Raw genomic sequence first — 22,840 nt, 5'->3', positions numbered from 1 at the left:
CTCTCTCTCTCTCTCTCTCTCTCACACACACACACACACACACACACGCGCGCGCGCGCGCGCGCGCACGCGTATATATTGTTTTTCAAGACAGGGTTTTTCTGTGTAGCTTTTTGGAGCCTGTCCTAGAACTCACTCTGTAGACCAGGCTGGCCTTGAACTCACAGAGATCCACTTGTCTCTGTCTCCAAAGTGCTGGGATTAAAGGCATGTGCTACTACTGCCTGGCTAGAATTATATAATAATTAATACAAATAACATCTGGTTTCTTGGTTTCTCCTCAGAGTCACTGCTCCAAGATAGTTGTTATAAACTTCATTTCTAGGAAAGAGTCCTCCCTGTATGATGTAGGGCTTCTCCACAAAGGGAGCCAGACAATTGCAGTTGTCTCTGGGAATTTCACTGAGGCCCCAATGTCTGCACTTGGAAAATGAGGCACTTGGTTAGCCTATCTCTTAACTCATCTGGAATTCAGATGCTTTTGTGTTTGGGCACCAGGCTGTGGGAGAGCTTGTGTGTTTTTTTGGTATTTGCTGTGCTGTGTAACTCATCATGATAGGTTCTGACAAAACTACAGCTCTGATCTTGCTCATCATCAGTGTCTCCCTTTGCTCCTTGTGCCTTCATATGATAGTCTTCCCTCCTCCACGCTGGAGGAGGCACCAGAGAAGTAATGGTAGCAAGCAGCATGCCGTGAGGATCCAGGGCAGAGGTAAAGAGCTGCAGACAGGGACCGCTTTGCTCTGTCACAGATTTACTTACAGATGTGAATGTAACCCAAGAGAGTTTGTTTCCTGTTCCCTCAATGGATTTTTAACTAAATTTATTTCACACAGGATTCTTCAGGTCTCACTCCATTTAAAAGCAGAGAGCCATCCAGTCGGATCGGGAAAATACAAGTAATTATATTGGATCTGGAGTCTTCATTGCTGCCTGTGGCACCTATAAAATTTGTGGATTTTCAGTTTTTTCAGCTGCTACCAAGCATTCTCTCATCTCTTCCCCTGCCAATACCATACCCTCCACCCTTGCCTAGTTGTTGCTTCTTATGGGCTGCTCTTTAATGTCTTTTGATCCCAGTGATGGGCACAAGTGTGTCCCATTGAGCCTGGATCAGGTGATTTTCCTACATTTATATTCTCTTGTATTCTACCTGTGTGCAACACAGACATCGTGTGTCACAGAAATCGTAAACTGCTCCTGTGTTTAAGAACAAAAACTGAGTTCCATTTTTCTTCTTTAGGCAAATTTAGCAATTAACCCAGCAGCCTTGCTGCCCACAGCGGCTCTGCAGATCCCAGGAACAAAGCCTGTTTCATGTGAATTAGCTTTTCCTTCATCTGAACCTGGAAGGAGCCATGACCCAGAAAGTGTGCCCACTCTTCCTGGGCGTGAGGAGGCTGGCGTGAGTTTCGATCTTCCAGCCCAGGCAGATACCTTGCACAGTGCAAACAAGGTGATCCAAGTGTCTTCTGTTTGTTTGTTTTCTTTTAACCAGACCAACCTGACTACTGCTTTCTAGACCAGTCTGCTAACTTGGTGTGGTCCAGCCTCACCTCTCGCTTGAAGGAGACTTACCATCCTTCATTTAGCCCTTCTTCCTTTCTACCTTCCTCCAGTTTCCTGATTGTGCATCTGCTTTTCCTTCCCCCACTGATCATTAAATACTAATCACACCAGACTCCCAGTCCCTAATCACGTGCTATGTCTTGTTGCTGCCCAGTAGCCTTGGTACTATCCCCACAATGCTCTACATACACTACGCCAACCTCACTTCTGTGGTTTTTCCTCCTTACTGTGGCCTGGGCTCTCTTTTCTGGGATTCCAAGCAGTTCCTGCCTACTAGGAAAGCTATTGCAAAGGATGTCCTTTGTGGACTCTGAATGAACGTTTGCAAGTTTTCTTTCTATTTTAGTGAGTTTTCCTTTTCATTCCAATCTCCCTTGTCTCTGAAATCTTAATGGGTGTCCAAGTAGGCAACAGGACCCAGGATGACCTGTCCCATGATAATTTTTAGTGTTTTCAGGTTTATTTTTTCCTATACTAAAAAAAACCACTCTTGATATTTTGCTATTTCAAGCTTAAATTAGCTGCTTCCTAAATTATGTGTGTGTTTTTTAAAGATGTGTTTTATGTATTCTTTGACAAGTTCATGTATACAGTGTATCTTGGTTGTGCCTACCCTCAGCTGAGGCTCCCAGCCTCATCACTCAAAACCTCCTAAAATTTCTTTGAAGCAAACAGGCACAGTTAAGTATTTTGTCCAAAATAAATTGTATCTTCTCAAAGCAAAACATACTTTTTTTAATTTCGGAAAAATATCAAAAATATTCAATCCTAGTTATAACAGTTATTAAGAGATTCCTCTTTTGAGGTTATCTCAGATGTTCTCCTGTTCCAGCTACATTTTATATACACATCTAATATTTGAATTGGTGTCTGCTGACTGGAAAAAGCAGTGCTATTGGTTGCTTCTTTCTTTATTGCCTCATATCTTCTTGCTGATAAAGTTGGTCCAGAATCCCTCTTAATTCCTTTCCTCTTCTTCTTTTTTTTTTTTTTTTTTTGATGACTTTGAATTAAAGGGTGAGGAGGTGCCCGTGTTTGTGTTTGCATGTTTTTGCATCACAGAACACAGTGCACCTACTTTCTGGGTTCTAGCAAGACTGAAGCTTTTTTTTTTTTGCTTGAAACTATTCTCAGAAGATTAAAATACAGGAACGGGAGGTCGCTCAAGTGGTTAAGAGCACTGTCTGCTCTTTCAGAGGACCTTGGTTCAATTTCTAGCAGCCACAAGACTGCTCACAGTTGTCTGTCACTCAGTTCTAGAAGATCTGATGCTCTCTTATGGCCTCCTCAGGCACTGCAGGAATGTGGCATGCAGGCACATATACAGGCAGAACACTATATGTAGGCAGAACACCTGTCCACATAAACTAAACTAAAACATATTTTTGAAAAAAAAACTTAGAAACAGAATACAAAAGGGTTAAGAAGAATTGAGATCTGGAGTAGTAGGAACTGGTTACTCCCTTTTAGAAATCTTAAGGGCTGGTAAGATGGCTCAGCTGTAAAAGACTGGGCTCACAACCTTCTCTTTGTTTTTGTTTTTTAAGACAGGGTTTCTCTGTAACAACCCTAGCTGTCCTGGAACTAGCTCTTGTAGATCAGGCTGACCTCAAACTTACAGAGGCCTGCCTGCCTCTGCCACTCAAGTGCTGGAATTAAAGACATTCACCATCACCGCCCAGCCCAAAAAGACATCTTAAACAACTTTTTCTTTACCTTAGGTCAGTGGTTCTCAATCTGTGGGTCATGACCCCTTTGGGATCCCATATCAGATATTTGCCTTATGATCCATAACAGTTGCAAAATTATAGTTATGAAGTAGCAATGAAATAATTTTATATTGAGGCTCACCTCAACATGAGGAACTAAAAGAATCACAGTGTTAAGAAAGTTGAGAACCACTGGCTTAGGTAATACCTAATTGAAGTAAACAAAATAGCTTTATGGTATTTTGAATTACTTTGCTCTGTTAGCCTTGACCACTTTTCCATCAGATCATGGTGTGTGTCTGTGTTTGCTTTGCAGAGTCGTGTTAAAGTGGGAGGAAAGCGTAGACCACAGACCCGCGCAGCTAGGCGGCTGGCTGCCCAGGAGGCCAGTGAGGACATGAGTGTTCCCAGAGGACCTGTTGCACAGTTAGCCAGTAGTTCCATCTTACCAAATGGCCATCAACCATATCTGCAGCCCCGGATGGCCAGTGGAGAGAGCAGCTCTGAGAAAGCCATGGCCCCAGCTGCTCCACCTTGGGAAAGTGGTCCTACGTTGTCCACGGTGGACAGAAGCTTTTTCGTGACATCTCTGCCTCAGACTGAAAATGAGGCTGACTTGTTTGATTCTGGGGACATCTTTCCAAAGAGCATAGGATCACAGCCCATGGAGGGAACAAAAGTTAAGGCAGCAGAGACTCCAGCCCACTTGTCAGGAGGAAGTACAGAGAAGAGCCTTGTGTTCCCTGAGGACAGCAGTGCTGATGATCTCTTCGAGACCATCAAACCAAGACCAGCAAAGAAAAGAAACCCCTTCCCCCTCCTTGAAGATGAGGACAATCTATTTGCAGATCAGAAAGGCAAAAAGAAAGAGTTGAAATCTGACAGCCATCAGGACATCATATCAAAGACACAGGACATTTTTGAGGTAAGAAAATATATCGTGTCTGAGTCTTTAAGGAAAGGAGCTGATTGGCTGCTTCAGCTATAAACTATGCGTGTGTTGTGCTTGTGTGCTGTCTACTTGCTTATTAATCATGGTTAGGTCTCTTGTTAATAACCCTAAAGGTGGTCCTTGCTGCCTTTAATATTTGTTATGAACCTTGAATTATTTCAAAAATGTTATTGTAGTCCTGGTTATAGAGCTCAAAACCTAGTATTTGTTAGGCAAATGCTTTATGGTTCACTAAGCCAGAGCATAATCCCTGGGTCCTGATTTTTATGTATAGAGTGCGTGTGTGTGTGTGTGTGTACATGTTTTTAATTATTTTTTTGCTATTTTTTAAATTTTTGTAGAATGGTGCTGCCGTCAGTTTTATGACATGTCCTTCTGTGACATATATGAACTCCGCTGGTGCAGCTTGTGTGTTTAAACTCTGGTTCTGGTTGGGACTGTTTCAGCAGAGTTTTGATGCTAAGGCTTTTGTGGAAGTTGTTCAGATGTTTATTGAGCATGGTGGCCCTGGGGCCAGCAGGAGAGCTAGGGCATGTGTTCTTTCCCCTGAGATTTCAAGGAGAGGACTGAGATCCAAACAGATCAGCAGGTCCTCAAAGTGATCTCAAGTGGTACTAAATGCCATGAAGAAAGCTATCTGGGGCCGAGGACAGCCACAGTGGGAGGTGGCTAGATGCCTCACTGCAGAACTGGCACCTGAACTGTAACTAGACCAATGGGGACAAGTTGTGCAGAGATCCGGGTAGTGTCCTCCAGCCCAGGGAGTCTGTGCTTGGTCACTACGTGTCTAAATTATTGAACTATTTTTAGTTTCAAAAATGCTTTTATTTACAAAATTTGTTTTGGGGCTTAACTAGGATGATATATTTGCTACGGAAGCAGTTAAACCTTTTCCAAAAAAGAGAGAGAAGGAGAGAACTTTGGAACCCAACTTGTTTGATGATAATATTGATATCTTTGCTGACTTAACTGTAAAACCTAAGGAAAAGTCCAAAAAGAAAGTGGAAGCCAAGTCTGTGTTTGATGATGATACAGGTGAGTCTGGGTCTCTTGCCCTCCCGTAAGTCTGGCTATCCTCAGTGCACCTAGAGTATCACTGCCCACTGACTGCATTACCTACGCTTCACCTTGGCTCTTTCTTGGACTTTGTTTCTCAGTAAGTTTTCTTTTCTTTGCTGTGGAATCCTGGTTAGTCTAAGAATGTGATGTGTTGATGGACTAACCATTTTCATGAGGCATCCTTGTGCTATGCTGAGGTTTCAGATTATGCCCAGCATTTGACCTCAAAGTGGAAGCTAGCTTTTATCTTAGTGCTCACTGCCATCACCTGCCAAGCACTGTTTGTGAAAAGAAAATCCATCAGAACCTTCTTTCACATGCTATCTGCAGGCCATGAAGTTGGTTGAGTCAGAATAGCAGCTGGACAGTGAGGGTCAGCAGCTTAAGGACTGCAGTGGAGCAGGCGTGTGCAGTGGAGTCACACGTGTGAGACATGGTCAGTGCAAGAGAGCAGGCCTGCGCATGTGAGACATGGCGTCTCCCTGAATTCTGTGTGTGTGTGAACACGCTGCACCCACTCACTCCTCACTGAACAGGCAAGCCAAATGCTGATAACTATAAATGTTGGGCTCCTGGTAGATCCTGTGTTGGTAGACATGGACTGGAGCCATATCGGCACATGGAAATCTCCTTTGGTTTCAGTGTTTAAGACTGCTTTGTCTTTAGCTGTTAGCTTATTAAGGACAATCTAGATCTGTTATAGATAATGCTATAGATTTTATCATTTTTGTACACCTGTCTTTATTATACATGCTGAAATTTTGATGTGGTAGAATCTGACCAATAACATTGTTGAAAGTCTGAAACACTAACATGAAGATTCAGACCTCATTCTTACTGTTGAGACGTGCCACAGATTGACTCCTAGATTCCAAGAGTGCATTCTGTATTGGCTTTCTCTTTGTACATTCTCACTGTCCTTAAAAGCCAGAGTGGCTTTCCAGAAGATAGAAATCAGTTCAGTGTCCGTTTCTCACTTCATGTGCACATACACACTTTTTTATTTTATTTTTTTTTTATTAAAAATTTCCACGTCCTCGCCTCCCATTTCCCTCCTCCTCCCCCCCCAACTCCCCTTTCACTCCCTCTCCAGTCCAAAGAGCAGTCAGGGTTCCCTGCCCTGTGGGAAGTCCAAGGTCCTCCCCCCTCCATCCAGATCTAGGAAGGTGAGCATCCAAACAGACTAGGCTCCCACAAAGCCAGTACATGCAGTAGGATCAAAACCCAGTGCCATTGTCTTTAGCTTCTCAGTCAGCCCTCATTGTCTGCCACGTTCAGAGAATCTGGTTTTATCCCATGCTTTTTCAGTCCCAGTCCTGCTGGCCTTGGTGAGCTCCCATTAGATCAGCCCCACTGTCTCAGTGGGTGAGTGCACCCCTCGCGGTCCTGACTTCCTAGCTCATGTTCTCCCTCCTTCTGCTCTTCATTTGGACCTTGGGAGCTCAGTTCCGTGCTCCAATGTGGGTCTCTGTCTCTATCTCCATCCATCACCAGATGAAGGTTCTATGGTGATATGCAAGATACTCATCAGTATGGCTATCGGATCGGGCCATTTCAGGCTCCCTCTCCTCAGCTGCCCAAGGAACTAGCTGGAGACATCTTCATGGACACCTGGAAACCCCCCTAGAGTCAAGTCTCTTGCCAACCCTAAAATGGCTCCCTTAATTAAGATATATACTTCCCTGCTCCCATATCCACCGTTCCTCCATTCCAACCATCCCATTCCCCCAAGCTCTCAAGAAACTAGACTTTAAAATGCTAATTAACCCAATTTAAAAATTGGGGCACTGAACTGAACAGAGAATTCTCAACAGAAGAAGTTCAAATGACCAAAAAACACTTAAGGTCATGCTCAACCTCCTTAGCGATCAGGGAAATGCAAACCAAAACAACTTTGAGATACCATCTTACACCTGTCAGAATGGCTAAAATCAAAAACACTAATGATAGCCTTTGCTGGAGAGGATGTGGAGTAAGCGATACACTCATCCATTGCTGGTGAGAATGCAAACTTGTGCAACCACTTTGGAAATCAGTGTGGTGGTTTCTCAGGAAATTCAGGATCAACCTACCCCAGGACCCAGCAATACCCAAGAGATGCCTGACAAAAGCATTTGTTCAACTATGTTCATAGCAGCATTATTTGTAATAGCCAGAAGCTGGAAACAACCTAGATGCCCTTCAATGGAAGAATGGATAAAGAAAGTGTGGAATATATACACATTAGAGTACTACTCAGCGGTAAACACAATGACATACACACTTTTGTAGCTGAGAAATTTATACTAAAAAACAACCTGTTGTTTATGTATCATTATAAAACTTGGGTGCCAACAACTGAGCCAGGACCAGAACCTAAGAGGTTTTACTTTTGTATTGGTACTCGATAGTGTGTTATCAGAATTGGGTCTTTGGCAGTTTGTGTAGATGTGTCTCAAATTACCATTTTCTTGCCTGTCTTAACTTTTTTTTCTTTTTTCTTTTTAAAGATGATATTTTCTCATCTGGTCTCCAGGCTAAGAAGTCCAAACCCAAAATCCAATCTGCAGAGGGTACATCTGACCTAAGATCTGATCATAAAGTGTCCAACATTTTTGATGACCCCTTGAATGCCTTTGGAAGCCAGTAGAGCCTTTGGGGTCTTCACACTTCTCTCCCCCATTCTATTTTCAGCTAGCAATGCCATCTCCTATACTCACTGCTGTCACTGGATTCCAAAAGGAAATACTGAAACAACCAGTTCAGCTTTTACCCAATATAACTAATATTTTCTGCACTGATTTTAATTATGCTTAAGGTTACAAATAAAAAATATATGCTTCACAGTGGTTTGCTTTTACTTAATTATACTGCATAGAAGGGCATGCTGAGAGTAGCTGTCTGTGGTTTTCATATGTGGGTAGGGAATGTAGAGACAGCTGATGTCAGGCAGTCCTTGTGCTGTGGGTAGGGCTCTGGGTGCAGTGATGGCCTAGGCAGGTGAAAGAGAAAGGAGGTAAAAGGCTATGCATTTATGGCTCTACACCTGTGAGGAGAGGTTCCATGGCATCCCAGATGTGCCTCCGCAATCATCTAAGGGACTGTGTCCTCTGCTGTCTTGTTTTTCAAGAGAAAGTTTTTGGCTCACAGTCACACTCATCATTGCCACATTATCAGTGGTTGCATTCGGGCTATCCACAATGCCAGAGTTGAGTGGGCTGCAAGAGATGGATGGTTTAGTTGTGGGCAAATTTTTGCCTTTCTTAGCATTTCTTTCCTCCTTTGTAAATGGTTTTAGTACTAAGCATGCAGGGTTGTATTTTTGAGAATAGGTAAAGACCCTTTTATCTATCTGCCTCTTAAAATGGTAGGTGATGACCGTGATTTGGTTCGATGAGGTAATGCAGCTTTAAAGTGAAAGCCAAATACCTGAATTCATCCACTGGATGCACAAGGCCATGCTGACTTACTTGTAGTCAAGATTTCCAGGACAGGTACTCTCTAACCTCTGTACATTACCACTGTGGCGCTGTCCTCATGGGCACAGTTGAAGAGCCACGGGCAAGCGATGGCAAAAGGCCAGGGCCTCACATACCTCCCACTTCAGTGAACTGTGGAAACTGGTGGGTAAAATCCCAAGTCTCAGAGAGCCAGAGCCTGGGGGAAGACTGGTTAGGGTTCATTCATAACTAGTCACAAGTCGACTATTAGAGGTTTCATTGTCCTCTTCTGCAGTCCACCTAGGAAAACACCACCCGTGGAGGGAATGAAGCAGTAGGGGCCCCATCTAGGTGGAAGGCATGCGTTGTCTTAAAGCCAGTCAGTTTATATCCCAGTTTAGCCGTTGGTGAGAACAAAAGCATGCTGGGATTTCGAGCCCAAGGTGCCGCCTGTTTGATCTGTGGTCTTTATTAATTACTCAAATGCAAGAGGTATACAGAAAGCCACAAGCCCTTATAAGCAAGTCATTACAGACGATACAATTGAGTCAGAAATGTTAGGAAAGTGTGGAGAACCAAAAGGGTATGTTTTAAGTCAGTCTAGCCTGGTCGTCCTTTAAGTGCTCCAGACTCTGGAAAGGTCATGAGTGGACAGCAAATACCATGAACCCTTCTATCCCCAGAGAACCTTAGATGTACCCCATCCGAGGCGCTCGACCCTGGCGCCCGTTCTTGCCCGTAGACTGTGGCCTCTCTCCAGCCTCCTTCCTTGCCCCAACCTGGTCCCACGTCAGTAATAAAGGGTCAACATCCGGGCCTCTTCTAACCGACAACCCTTCCTAAACGCCAGTGCGACCCCGGCGTCCGAGCAACGGCCGGCCTCGGACGGCTCGGCCCCGCCTCTCGCAGGCTGATTGGAGGACGCCGGCAGCGCTGGCCGGCGATTGGTGAGCGGTGTCACAAAGGGCGGGGCCTGAGCTCTGCAGTCCCGCGTCGGCTGGCGTCGCGGGCGCGCTCAACCCTAGCGGCCTCCGGGCAGGCGAGCGAGCGAGCGGGAGGACGGGACCACCGGAGGGCGAGCGGGTGAGGGGCGCGGCGGGGCGGGGCGCGGCCGGGCGGGCGGGCGGCTGAGGGGCCCGCTGCTCCTTCGCGGCCCGGGCAGGCGGGAGAGGTGCGCCCGCCTCGGCTGCAGCCTGGTCGCGCCCTCCGCGCTTCTCTGCTCGGGACTCACGGGACCCGGACAGCCGTCGCCCTGGGTACAAACTGGTCGCGCCCGCGGCTCCGGGCGCTGCTGACCCGACTTTGGGTTTGAGTGTGGTCCCTGGCCTCAGGGCAGCACAGCCGCACTAGGGCATCAGTCCCAGGCTAGAGTGTGTGATTCCACTCTGTAGCTCGATTTTCACACATCTGTAAATATATGTCAGCATTTTAAATGGCTGCCTCGTATTGTGGGTATTTTTATGTTGGGCGAAAAATTTAAAAGTTAACTCGTCGTGTGGCTAAGTTTCTGTGGACGAGAAGGAAGCAAAAGTCCAAGGTACTGAAATTCCTTATTACGTGCCCCCATTGCTGATTTTGTAGTTGTGTTTTTAGAAAATTTCAAACCATGAAAGAACTGTTGGAGAGTCATTTTGAATGTTTTTCTCTGAGTTTTTAAGCTAATTTATCAATATTTAGCATCATTTTATTCTATCACTTCATATCAGTATGAGTTGTCATTGCCCATTGGTTTTCCAGTGCTCATTCATGCAGGCCACATGCCACTTTGGGGGGCTTGCAGCCCTTCTCAGTGGACCCAGTTTTAGTACCGACTAGGTCGTTAGCCCACTTGAGTTTCCATTTGTCCCTGTAGTATTCTACTCCGATTTAGACAGACTGCAGAGCCTCCTTCTGCCCTGTGTTACATTGATTTCCGTTCCCGAGAAGTCTAACTTTTCTATACACAATTGTTTTCAGCCATGGTTACCGCCCTTGGTCCTTTTCGTGTCTAGAAAGTTATCCCACTAAAAGGGCCCAAACTTCATTTGGAAGTTCCAGCAGCATTGATGGGGTACTTATTATGGCACTAATTTCCTTCTGCTTGTAGGCCCTCGATCTAGTCGTATTTCAGATTCAGGACTTCCACATGTGTGACCTTCTGCTACCCCGCAGTTTATTACTGCAGGGAACAAGTATAAGAAGCACTGTGAAGGGAATGCCCCTATTCTTCTGCACCTTTAAGTTCTCCTCCTAGATACTGGCACCTGTGCCTTCTGTCTTGTTCATCTCAGCGTTTTTAACATGTGACTTCTATCTCTAGACTGCCTATTTGTAGGTAGGTTTGCTTATTGGCCTTGAAGAAGCAGACACTCGTATTTCTGTAGCACACACGCTCTTTGGTCTAATGTGATGAGTACATTAAGAACGTCTGCATGCTATCAATGGGTATTTCAGTATGATGCTGTTTTTTTGTTTTTGTTTTTTGTTGTTGTTTTGTGAAAATGCAGATTGAGCCCAGGGCCTAATATGTGCTAGGAAAGTACTCTATCACTAAGTTGTTCATTTACTATAAATGATGTAAGACAATGAAACCCAAACAGCCCACTGTAGAGTCGTGTGCTCTTGCCACTGTGACCAGCAGCTCTAGTAGCACAGTAGTATTTGTATTACTACTGTTACTTATTATTTCGATAAGTTGTATAGCTCCACTCAGAACACTTATGCTGTCAGCAACAACTTTTCTTCCTGTGATGCCATTTTAAAGGAACACTCGCTATCTGCATGATTCAAGTTTCCTAATAATACTTTATATTAGAACTATGAAAACATCCACTACAGCAGAAATACTTGAGTGTACATGTTTGTCACAATTTATATAAATTCTGGTGGAGTAAATTGGAATGAGATTCCCAGAAGAAACCAGTATTCCTCCAATCAGTTTTGGAGCATAACCACTATTTCTTCATTTTTATGACATGATAATACCCTTACATATATCATTTATTTTGTCTGATATAAAGACCAGTGGAGGTGAATTGTTTTTAGTTGAATTTCATTGAACAACCTTTAATGGGCACTAATGTGTGCAGAATACTGTACTGAGTGATAGAGAGGTCATCCTTCCCTTAAATGCTTGTAGTTTACCAGCACAAGAATGGGAGGCATGTCAGAGTACAGTTTTGATGGGTGTCGTATATGACATGGGTACAAAAGATGGTAAGTATACGAGATTTTATGGGATAGTTGATACTTGGAATGAGGCTTTTGGGGAGAGGTACAGTGCTAGTTATTATTAGCTCAGGGCTTTGAGTGGTAGGCAGGCGCTCTCCTTGGGGTCGCTCCAGTCCTTGGAATTGTAGGCAGGCACTGTCCTTGAGTCTCTCCAGTCCTTAGAGCTGAGTTTTGAGAGATGCTTAGGTGCTTCTTAGGAAGCCATGTGTGGAGTTGACACAGTAGGACAGAGCAGGAACAATAATATAGGGGCTACAACTCAAAGGTAATTATACTACAACTCAAAAGAACCATATATATATATATATGTGTGTGTGTGTGTGTGTGTGTGTGTGTGTGTGTGTGTGTATAGTGAAAATGGGCTGGGAGATGAAATGTGTGAGTTGAAAGGTCTTTCTAAGGAATTTGAAAATTACTGCACAGACAACGGAGGCCTTGCTGGGCCTTGAGCTAGAGATAATAGAAATAGTCTGCATCTTTGAAAGACAACTGTGCTCACATCTTATGTTATTACGGAACTTCCAGTTGAAGTCAAACCCGTAACACTGTGCAAAACGATGTGATGACACGAGAGGGCAGGGACCTTTCCCTGGTGCTGGGAACACAGAATGATTTGGCTACTTTTGCATATTGTTTGGCAGTTTCTTTAAAAGAAAACCAAATACAATGGGGCTGGGGGTGTAGCTGAAACGTTGAAAGTAAAATACTAACTGTAGAAGCCTGAGAGTCTTCAGAAGATTCCGAGTACCTGGGTGAAAAGCTGGGCACAGCAATGTGTACCTGTGATCCCAGACCTGGGGTGTGGAGACAGTGAGGAGCCCCCGGACTTGCCAGTCACCCAGTCAAGCTGAATTGATGAACATCAGGATCAATGATGCCTTAAAAACATAAAGTAGAAGATGATAAGAAAGATATGTGATGTTGACTGCTGGCCTCCACATGCCCACAATGTTCACACATGCACACAGTGTACACACATATATACACACACACAGTGTATGCACATACACACAGTGTATACACAAGCACATATACACATGCACACAATGTACACACATGCATATATACAATATGCACACATGCATACAGTGTACACATATACATATGTATACAATGTACACACAAAAGTGGAAAATATTCTTATAATAAAATCTAGCCTAAATAAGTTTAAAATATGTATGTACAAAATCTATAGCAAGTTTGTTCAAAATTGTCAAGAATGGAGTATGTAGGATATTTCTCAGTAGGAAAATGGATAAATTAAACTCATCAAGACAATAGAATATAGTTTAGCACTTAAAGGAAACAATCCTTTGCGCAAAAGAGTCTTAAATGTGTGTTCCTTACAGAGACTGCTCTGAGAAGTCTGTGTATTGTGTGATCCCAAGTGCATGGCATTCTGGAAAGGGCAAAGCTATGGAAACATTAAAAAGACCAAAATTTTCCAAGAATTAGAGGCATGGGAAGGGATCCATAGCCCAAAACAGAACTTTTAGAATGCTTAAACTCCCCTGATGCTGTCCTAGTAAATACATGATTCATACATCTGTCCACACCTGTAAGACAGATGTGCATCACCAAGAGCAAACCCGAATGTAAACTGATGTGTCAGTTCCTCAGCTCTTGTAATGTACTGTGTTAGTGCAGAATATAGGCCAGCTGAAGGTGGGAGAGAACACATGCGTGTGGGGATTCATCAGAGTTTCTGCTCAGTTTTGTGGTGGATCTGAAACAGTGCTAAAATTAAATCTCCTTTCTTATTAGGGAGAAAATTCATGTCTTTAGGCAATACAACAGAAAAACCAAGAAAACCAAAATACCACCCAAAAAGAAAAAACAAAACAAAACAAAAAATACCCCACAACAAACTCTAACCAAATAAAAGCACACATGCAAAAAACTGGCATCCATTATATGTTGGTCAACTACTTCTGAACACGAGGACTGCCCTGGAATGGTAGGGCACTCTGCTAACAGTTCAGTTGTTAACCTTTGCTCTGCGTGCAGAGGGACCAGCCTTCTGCAGGGCAGAGACCAAGAATGAGATGCAGACTCAGCAAGAAAAAATACACAGACTTCTTTTTCTGAGCCATAAAAGTGTCTCTTCTTTGTTATTTTTTCTATTGTTTGTTCTACTCCAGTCTCGATTTGTTCTGCTCTTCTACCCTTTTGTTTCCCTTCTGCTTTCCCTGTCGTCCTTCTACATCTTCCTTCTGCTTTCCCTGTCGTCCTTCTCCATCTTCCTTCTGCTTTCCCTGTCGTCCTCCTACATCTTCCTTCTGCTTTCCCTGTCGTCCTTCTCCATCTTCCTTCTGCTTTCCCTGTCGTCCTCCTACATCTTCCTTCTGCTTTCCCTGTCGTCCTCCTACATCTTCCTTCTGCTTTCCCTGTCGTCCTCCTACATCTTCCTTCTGCTTTCCCTGTCGTCCTTCTACATCTTCCTTCTGCTTTCCCTGTCGTCCTCCTACATCTTCCTTCTGCTTTCCCTGTCGTCCTTCTACATCTTCCTTCTGCTTTCCCTGTCGTCCTTCTCCATCTTCCTTCTGCTTTCCCTGTCGTCCTCCTACATCTTCCTTCTGCTTTCCCTGTCGTCCTTCTCCATCTTCCTTCTGCTTTCCCTGTCGTCCTTCTCCATCTTCCTTCTGCTTTCCCTGTCGTCCTCCTACATCTTCCTTCTGCTTTCCCTGTCGTCCTTCTCCATCTTCCTTCTGCTTTCCCTGTCGTCCTTCTCCATCTTCCTTCTGCTTTCCCTGTCGTCCTTCTCCATCTTCCTTCTGCTTTCCCTGTCGTCCTTCTCCATCTTCCTTCTGCTTTCCCTGTCGTCCTCCTACATCTTCCTTCTGCTTTCCCTGTCGTCCTTCTCCATCTTCCTTCTGCTTTCCCTGTCGTCCTTCTCCATCTTCCTTCTGCTTTCCCTGTCGTCCTCCTACATCTTCCTTCTGCTTTCCCTGTCGTCCTTCTCCATCTTCCTTCTGCTTTCCCTGTCGTCCTTCTCCATCTTCCTTCTGCTTTCCCTGTCGTCCTCCTACATCTTCCTTCTGCTTTCCCTGTCGTCCTTCTCCATCTTCCTTCTGCTTTCCCTGTCGTCCTTCTCTACATCTTCCTTCTGCTTTCCCTGTCGTCCTTCTACATCTTCCTTCTGCTTTCCCTGTCGTCCTCCTACATCTTCCTTCTGCTTTCCCTGTCGTCCTTCTCCATCTTCCTTCTGCTTTCCCTGTCGTCCTTCTCCATCTTCCTTCTGCTTTCCCTGTCGTCCTCCTACATCTTCCTTCTGCTTTCCCTGTCGTCCTCCTACATCTTCCTTCTGCTTTCCCTGTCGTCCTCCTACATCTTCCTTCTGCTTTCCCTGTCGTCCTTCTCCATCTTCCTTCTGCTTTCCCTGTCGTCCTTCTCCATCTTCCTTCTGCTTTCCCTGTCGTCCTTCTCTACATCTTCCTTCTGCTTTCCCTGTCGTCCTTCTCCATCTTCCTTCTGCTTTCCCTGTCGTCCTTCTACATCTTCCTTCTGCTTTCCCGATGTCCTCCTTTGATGGGCGTAGTCGACCGGTAAGCTAGAATTAACCAGACAAGCTTAATACAACAGATCTAGTTTAATAATTGGAAAACAGGGAAAACTCACAGGACTGGGGTCCAGCCAATACCACATGCAGTGAAGAGAGGCAAAACAAGGGGAGGGCACCTGGATTCCCAGGTTCTTCCCTGGCCCCAGGGGGCCACTCCCTAGCCAAATGTGATTGGATGAGCTTCCCCATCACCTCCCACTTTTGTCTAAACAAGATCAAACCAAACCCAATATTACTATATACAATAGGAACAGATACCAAATATAAAATTACAAGCAACAAACAATATTAAGCAAAATACATATAACAAAAGTTTTACTAGGCATTTTATTTTAAGGAGTCTAAATAATGTATTGAAATTAAGTTTAGCTAAATCATGAGGAGGGTAACTACAATTATCTAATCTTTAACTCCATCAAAGATCTGAGGAGGGAAGTAATATTACTTGAGCAACCAGGAAGGACAAAGGAGAGACTTTCCTTCTACGTCTTTTTTTTTTTTCTCACTACTTCCTCATAACTTCTTTCTACACACATTTTGTGGTGTTTTCCTTCTAAATACTTTTCTTTACAGCTTATATACCCCAGCGGATCTTCTAAGCAATATAAAAATTACAATGTGGTTACATTCTGTTTTTTTAAGTAAATGATTACAATGACTATAAGTAAAAAAAGCATGCTTTTCATATCCCTTACATGATTAAACATTTTACACATTACAGGTGAAAAACAAGACTTCTCATAAATGGGGAGCCTTTCAGTCATAACCGTTCCCATAGACAGTGGTTTTTATAATTGCCAGAAAAGCAGGTTACTAGTTTCACTTTTCATATTTTAGAGTTCAGTCCAATTATTTTAACTAGTCATCCAATTCTTTGTTTTCCAGTTACATGAAATCAATTGTTTAAAGCTTTGTTTCAGCTGTGATGCACACTGAAACCCATGAACACATTTCCCATATCAAAAAGAACTTGAGCTAACTCCCGGGACTCAATTGTTTTGCTAATCATTAACCTAAACCATCGTCTATATAGCTCCTGAAGAGAAACTAGCTGTGCGACATTTTCTTGTTCTTATTTTTTTTTTTATCTTCTGCAGCCCCTGCTTTTATCAGGGGCAGGAGTAACACTCTAAACAGTACAGTTTAAGAGGAAATCATCTTCATAATACTCCACAGGTGAAAATGCTCAGTAGAGTGGGATATTTCCATGATATAATTATACTTCATTGAAGTACACAGGATGCCCCCAACCCCATTCAAACCATGCCAGATACCAGAGAAAAATGGCAGCGGCACACATGTAAAGGCACAGCGGTATCAAGACATCCTGGAGGTGAAGCCCTTGGTTTCTTGCCTATCTGAGACTTACCCATCGTGCCTTACATTTTGGTGGGCCAGACTCCTGAAGTCTATTGACACTGCTGCTCCTCTGACACAGCCACCAGATTCCCATTGCTGTAGGAGGAAGCTTCTCTGATGATGACTGAACAACACACTAATCTATGAGTGTAGCAGAATACTATTAGGAGTCAGTTTACCACTACATTCCCCCCCGCTTTTTAGGCCAACATTATTTGGTTTTACCCTAGGTTCTTGAGTTAAGTAGTCTCAGGTTCTTGGTCACCCAAGCAGTATTGGGTTTGGGTTCCATCTTGTGGCTTTAAATCAGTTGTTGGTTGGTTACTCCCCTAAGCTTTGTTCTACCATTGCCTTTACCTATCCTGCAGGCAGTATATCATTCTAGATAAAGGATTTGTGGCTGGCTTGGTGCTTACATTTCTCTTTTGATAGCATGGACAGTGCCTTCCTTTATCAAAGATGCTAGAATGGAAGGCTGTATGCAGGTACCAGCCCTATATCTCCATGGGAGTTGTGTAGGTGTTGTCTTCAGCAGTGGGGCCTTGCTGACAGTTTGTGCAGAGCAATCCATAGTCTTGGCAACAGCCTGTGTTTGGGGATTCCTATAAGACTCCTTTGGCCAACAACTCAATTAGATGTAACCCAATCCCAGTAATGGAAACCTCATTAGGTGACGAGAGATGGCCAGTTGGGACTCATTTCCCCCATTACTTGGTGATTTTATATATCTCACCTTCATATATGTATATATTTTAGGAAGTTTATACTATGTTAGGTTTCTATATTATGCATCAAATGGTTCTTAATTTTAGCTCTCCCAGTATTCTCCCACAACCCCTCTCCCCATCCTTTAGATGCAGAGGGCCTATAATTGCATAAAAGAATATTGTTCAGAATCATTTGGGAGTACACATCACAACCATATACTCACTAGGATAGCTTTAGTAAAAAGACAATAAAAAGTACTAACAAAGATGTGAAGAAATCTGCACCCTCATTTATTGTTAGTTTATTATAAAATAGTTCAAACTACTTGGAAAAGTTTAGTAATTTCATAAATTGCTCAATATAGTTGCCATTTGGCCTAGCACACCTATTTCTAGATATCTATCTCCAAGAAAAGGAAACGTGTCCAAAAGATAGCTTTTTTATTATAGCAGTGTGTGTAGTAGGTTCCAAATTGGAGCCTACCTAAGCAGGTAAATCACTGACTGTGGAGAGATGATGTGCACCAGGTCCATACAGGGGACTAGTATTCATCCTCTAGATGGATGACGTGTTAATGCATGGATGAACTTTGAAAATTTTTTGCAGAGCAAAAAAAAGCCAGTCCCAAAATACTGTATACTATGTATGGGAAGCAGAATGGAGTATAGGTGGAGTTTCTCTGTCTTCTGCAGTCACTCCCAAATAACCACACAGAGACTTATTAATCATAAATGCTTGGCTGATAGCTTAGATTTGTCTCTAGTTGGCTCTTAAGAATTTAAATTTAACCATTTCTACTAAACTGTGCTGACCCAAGGCTCATTTACCTCATCTATGAACTTCCCATGTTTCCTTTTCTGCGTCTGGCTGGTGACTTTTCAGATTCTACCTTTCTCCTTCTTAGCATTCTCTCTGCCCTGAAAATCCTGCCTAGCTATTGGTCAACCAGCTTTCCATTAACAATGAGAGTAACACATTTTCATGTGTACAGAGGATTATTCCACAGTATTTCCTCCTTTTTGTCTAAATATAAATGAAGTTTTTAACTTTAACATAGTAAAATTATATACAACAAAACAGTTATCAAGTAAGAATTACAGTTATAATATCCAGTCCATTTGTATTTTGCAAAGTTAGAGAAAATATTCTGTGTTTTATCTTATCTCTTTGTCTAAAGTTCTATACCTAGTTTACTTTTTTTTATCATATCTAAGGAAAAATTTAAGTCTAATTTATTAAATCTTTAAATCCATCAAAGATCCCAGAAGGGTGTAATGTTACATAATGACAGGAACATCTTGCTACCTGCACAGTTATCCAGAGTTCTTCTGTAATGTTGAGGCATTCATCTTTGGATGCCACAGATCTAGTATATCTGACAGAAATTTTTGAGAAGCAGGGAATTTTAAAGGACTCTTCTACTTTGTATTGGCAAAGTTTGGCAGTCATTTTTTTTTTTGCATTGTTCTGGTCCAGTTTGGACAGTATGATGTCAGCAATTCAGGCAAGGACAGTTTCTTTGCCCAAATGGCTAGCCTTTGCCATAAAGAAAACAAACTCCATACAGAGTTTCTTCAGTGGCCATCATCATCTTTTGAAAGAAACCAGTGCTGTTTGGAGTAGATGTGTCTCACTGTCATAAAAAATCCTCAGGTTATTAAACATATTAAATTCAATATTCTGTAAGTCTTTGAAGTGATTGAAGACATTTATCTAAATATATCACTGTAATCTTGAAAACATACCTAACATGACTATATGTGTGACTATTATAGGTGACTATAATCTGTATTTCTTACTATATAATACATTTTAAGTGAGCTTCATAAACACAATACCCCAAACATACATATAGTACAGCAAAAATAATTTTTGTATCAATAAGCCAAAATCCATACTAATGTAAAATATTTTGTGATTAATAGTTGTTTTTTTTGGATTAAAGTAGATTCAATCATCTACCCTTTTTTTCTATCATTCTTATATCATCCTCATTTTTTCTTTAGAAAGATCTTTGAATTTAACACTTCTGTTTAGATTTTTTTCCTATGACCAATAACAACTTGTAACCAACTCCCCTAAACAATGATAAAATTCATATTCCATTGAATAACTTAAACCTACCCATACACCATCTCTTGGGAATGTGAGTGTCATTCTCTAAACACTTCCTTTTGTCTGTGGGCACACCGGTATCTTTGGGGGAATCTTTGAGAAAATCAGGATAATTGTTAAGTCTTGACTGGAGTCGTTTATGAGTTTGGACCATCTCGGCCAGCAGACTTAGAGCTGTTTTGGATGCAGAATTTTGAGGGAATTGTTACAGAGGCATTTTGAGATGCTGTATCACCTGGGCCATCCATTTTCATTGGTGTCTGGTACCTTTGTTCTGAAAATAAACTTTTAAAGGTGATATACATGTCTGTATTAATACAGGCATATAGGCTGTGTGTTGTACACAAGTTAGCCTAAGATGATTTTTTTGTTTTATGTTTGAGCAGGTAAAATGTAAAATATATGTTACTTTTTTTTTTGCTTTTTGAGCAGGGTTTTGTAGGTGAACATGAATAGAATAGTCCCACACTAGCTCAGAATTAAATATAATAAAGGGTTTTTTATTTAGGGGAGCCGACTCGCAGATTGCAGTCCTCTGCATGAGCGGGAAACAGGAACCAAATCCAGTAGCCAAGAGAGCAAGCAAGTGCAAGAGCTTTTGGTATCCAAGGCCACGCCCAACATGGTCCAGCATCTCAAAGGTCATTGGCTGAAGGTGTTTTCCCCTGCACTGTTTCTCTGTGTATCTTTGGAGCCTGATCTGGCACTAGATCTGTAGACCAGGCTAGCCTTGAACTCACAGAGCTCTGCCTGCCTCTACCTCCCGAGTACTGGAATTAAAGGAGTATGCCACCATCACCAGGCTGTTTCATAGGGTTTTTTTTTTTTAAGATTTGTTTTTTTATGTCTCTAGTTAGGATTTTCAGGGGGGTCTTCCCCTGATCAAATCTGATTGCTATCAACCTGGAATGAATCCACAGCCCCTCATTTCCTGTGGAGATAAAAGCAAAACCTCTTCCGCAAAGTAACATTTTTCACTTCCATTTTGAAGTCAAGATATTTTAAAAATATATAGGTTAGTTTAATCTAGCAGTTTTTATAAATATATGATGTCTCTTAGCAGCTATCTTTCCTTCATCAGCAGCCAAAGAATTTAAGGACAATATATAGTAACATATAGGATCCAGTCTCTCCCTGTATTTTCCATCTTTACCTGGCTATTTTTTAAGCTTTACTTCTTTTTTAAGGACTTTATTATTTTTAAACTATTTTTTATGGCTGTCTATATCCCTTCTCTTTTCTCTCCCAAGCCTATGTATATTTTTAAACCCTTTGTAGCCCATTTAGAGGTTTTCTCATCTGGCTTTGTCTTTACCTGAGCATCTATATTGTTTTCTGATTGCATGAGATGAATCTTAAACTGCTACGTCAGCTGCCAGCACTGCTCAGCTTAGTGTATGGCAGTAGTGCATGGTGGTTGGCGGCTGGCTCCATCGTGCACGCAGTTGCCAGGAGACGTGTCTCTGTATTGTGGCCAGCCTAAGAGACACAAGACTAGGAAGCTGTGTTTGGCTCTGTGTTTGTGTGTTTAGAACCATTTTAAAGCTTTTGTGGATATAGGTGCCGGACACTTAGGCAGTATATGTAGGCATATTTTTGTGTCCTATCAGCCAGTTTCCAAACAATCATATAGAGCCTTATTAGTTGTAAATGCTTGATCGATAGCTCAGGTTTGTTACTAGATAACTCTTAACATTTTAAACTAACCCATATTTCTTATCTAACCTCTGCCATATTATGGTACCTTCTTTCAACACTCCACATTCATCTTGCTTTTCTCTGCATCTGTTTGTTTGAAACTCCTGTGACTCTGCCCTTCTCCTTTCTGGCATTTTCTTAGTCTGGTTCTCCCACCTAGCCTTATCCTGCCTAGCTATAGGCCAGTTAGCTTCTTCATAACCCAATCACAGTGACATATATTCACACAGTGTAAAGGAATTTTCCACAATGGGGAAATTTAGGGGTGATGACTATTGGGTGTAAGACTTTTGGGGTTGTGAAATATTGTAAAGGTGATTGCAAAAGGTTTTTTGTGTCACTCACTGCGAGAACACTTGGTTGGCATACCCAGGGCCCTTGTTCAGTCCCCATCACTGGGGGAAATAATGATTGCTGTGTTTGGACATTTTTAGTATTAAAAATGATTGAATTTTAGATGTTAAGTGAGCCAATTTATAGTATATGAATTATATTTCAGCAAAACTATTTTGGAGAAAGATTCCCTCATCTGTAGCATGATTAATAAAAACCCAGAGACAGAAATTTGGGTTCAACCCGAAGGTCAGAAAAGCAAAACAGCCAGCCACTGACTCTTAACCTCTACCTCAGTCTGAAATAGTGATCCTGCCTCCAGGAATCTCAGAGTGAGACTGTGTGTGAGAGCTTTTCCTCCATTTTATATTCCTTTCTAGTGCTGGGATTAAAGGCACGCGCCACTGCCGCACAGTTTCTATGCCAAACTTGTGTGGCATAGATTAAAGGGATTGAAGGTGTGTGTCACCACTGCCTGGTCCATAAGGCTAATCAGTTTGACTGTTTTACTCTCTGAACTTCAGGCAAGCTTTGTTTATTAAAATACAAATTAAATATCACTATCCTCATTTCTCTGGAAAGATATGCACCCGTGTTGTTTAACTGTAAGCCCCCCGCCCCCATCCCATACAAGGTGTTCTCCAACTAATAGCCGTTTTCAATGGGACCACCCTTGCTGCTAGTTCTATACTATTAACTTACCTTAAGCATCTGTCCGTTTTGTCTGTCTCTCATACTCATTAGCCATTGTATGCTTGTAAACAGAGATTGTCTAGTGTCTACCCTATTACCATTTCCTATTTATTTAGTGGATCAAATTTTAAAGGAACTTATTATATTGTTTGCCATTCTTTTTTCCAGTGTAATTATGTATAAGACTGTAAAGTTTTATATGCTTTAAAAGAGAGACATGTTTTAGAAAAGGATGTTCATACACTTGGAAAGTCTTACAACATTATATTGATATGTAGAATTTTAATATTAGCAAAAATGTTGCTATTAGCAACAATGCTTAGCTCTTGTAAGGTACATAAAGAATCAAAAGCATATCTATTCTTCATGAATAGTCTACTCCGGGAGTGATTTCAGAGGCAGGCACACAAAGTTCACTACTGGACACATGTAAAATTAGTAGAATAAGTTCTGA

The 22,840-nt window shown here is 42.3% G+C and overlaps 2 protein-coding genes across 14 annotated transcripts in view; both read left to right on the top strand.

The window, feature by feature from the left end:
* The window catches only part of Washc2c (WASH complex subunit 2C), a 55,130-nt gene extending 47,016 nt beyond the window's left edge, over nucleotides 1–8,114 (top strand). For 6 of the 10 annotated variants that reach the window (XM_075983065.1, XM_075983069.1, XM_075983066.1 and 3 more), the window contains 4 exons: nucleotides 1,244–1,456; nucleotides 3,595–4,203; nucleotides 5,088–5,265; nucleotides 7,779–8,114. In XM_075983065.1, coding sequence (XP_075839180.1) covers nucleotides 1,244–1,456; nucleotides 3,595–4,203; nucleotides 5,088–5,265; nucleotides 7,779–7,918 — 1,140 coding nt within the window. In that variant the 3' untranslated portion in view covers nucleotides 7,919–8,114. Of the gene's footprint in view, nucleotides 1–836; nucleotides 900–1,243; nucleotides 1,457–3,594; nucleotides 4,204–5,087; nucleotides 5,266–7,778 lie in introns of all 10 variants that reach the window. The other 4 variants (XM_075983062.1, XM_075983063.1, XM_075983060.1 and 1 more) reach the window with 1 other exon arrangement.
* A 1,566-nt stretch (nucleotides 8,115–9,680) lies between these two features.
* Nucleotides 9,681–22,840, top strand: part of Zfand4 (zinc finger AN1-type containing 4) — a 78,032-nt gene continuing 64,872 nt past the window's right edge. For 3 of the 4 annotated variants that reach the window (XR_012911596.1, XM_075983053.1, XM_075983055.1), the window contains exon 1: nucleotides 9,798–10,245. The gene's annotated coding sequence lies outside the window, so the exon portion shown is untranslated. The other variant, XM_075983054.1, reaches the window with a different exon arrangement.

The sequence above is a fragment of the Microtus pennsylvanicus genome, chromosome 8, assembly GCF_037038515.1.
Source record: "Microtus pennsylvanicus isolate mMicPen1 chromosome 8, mMicPen1.hap1, whole genome shotgun sequence".
Lineage (NCBI taxonomy): Eukaryota > Metazoa > Chordata > Mammalia > Rodentia > Cricetidae > Microtus > Microtus pennsylvanicus.
Note: the sequence above shows the minus strand (reverse complement) of the source record. Positions and strands in the feature narration are given on the sequence as shown.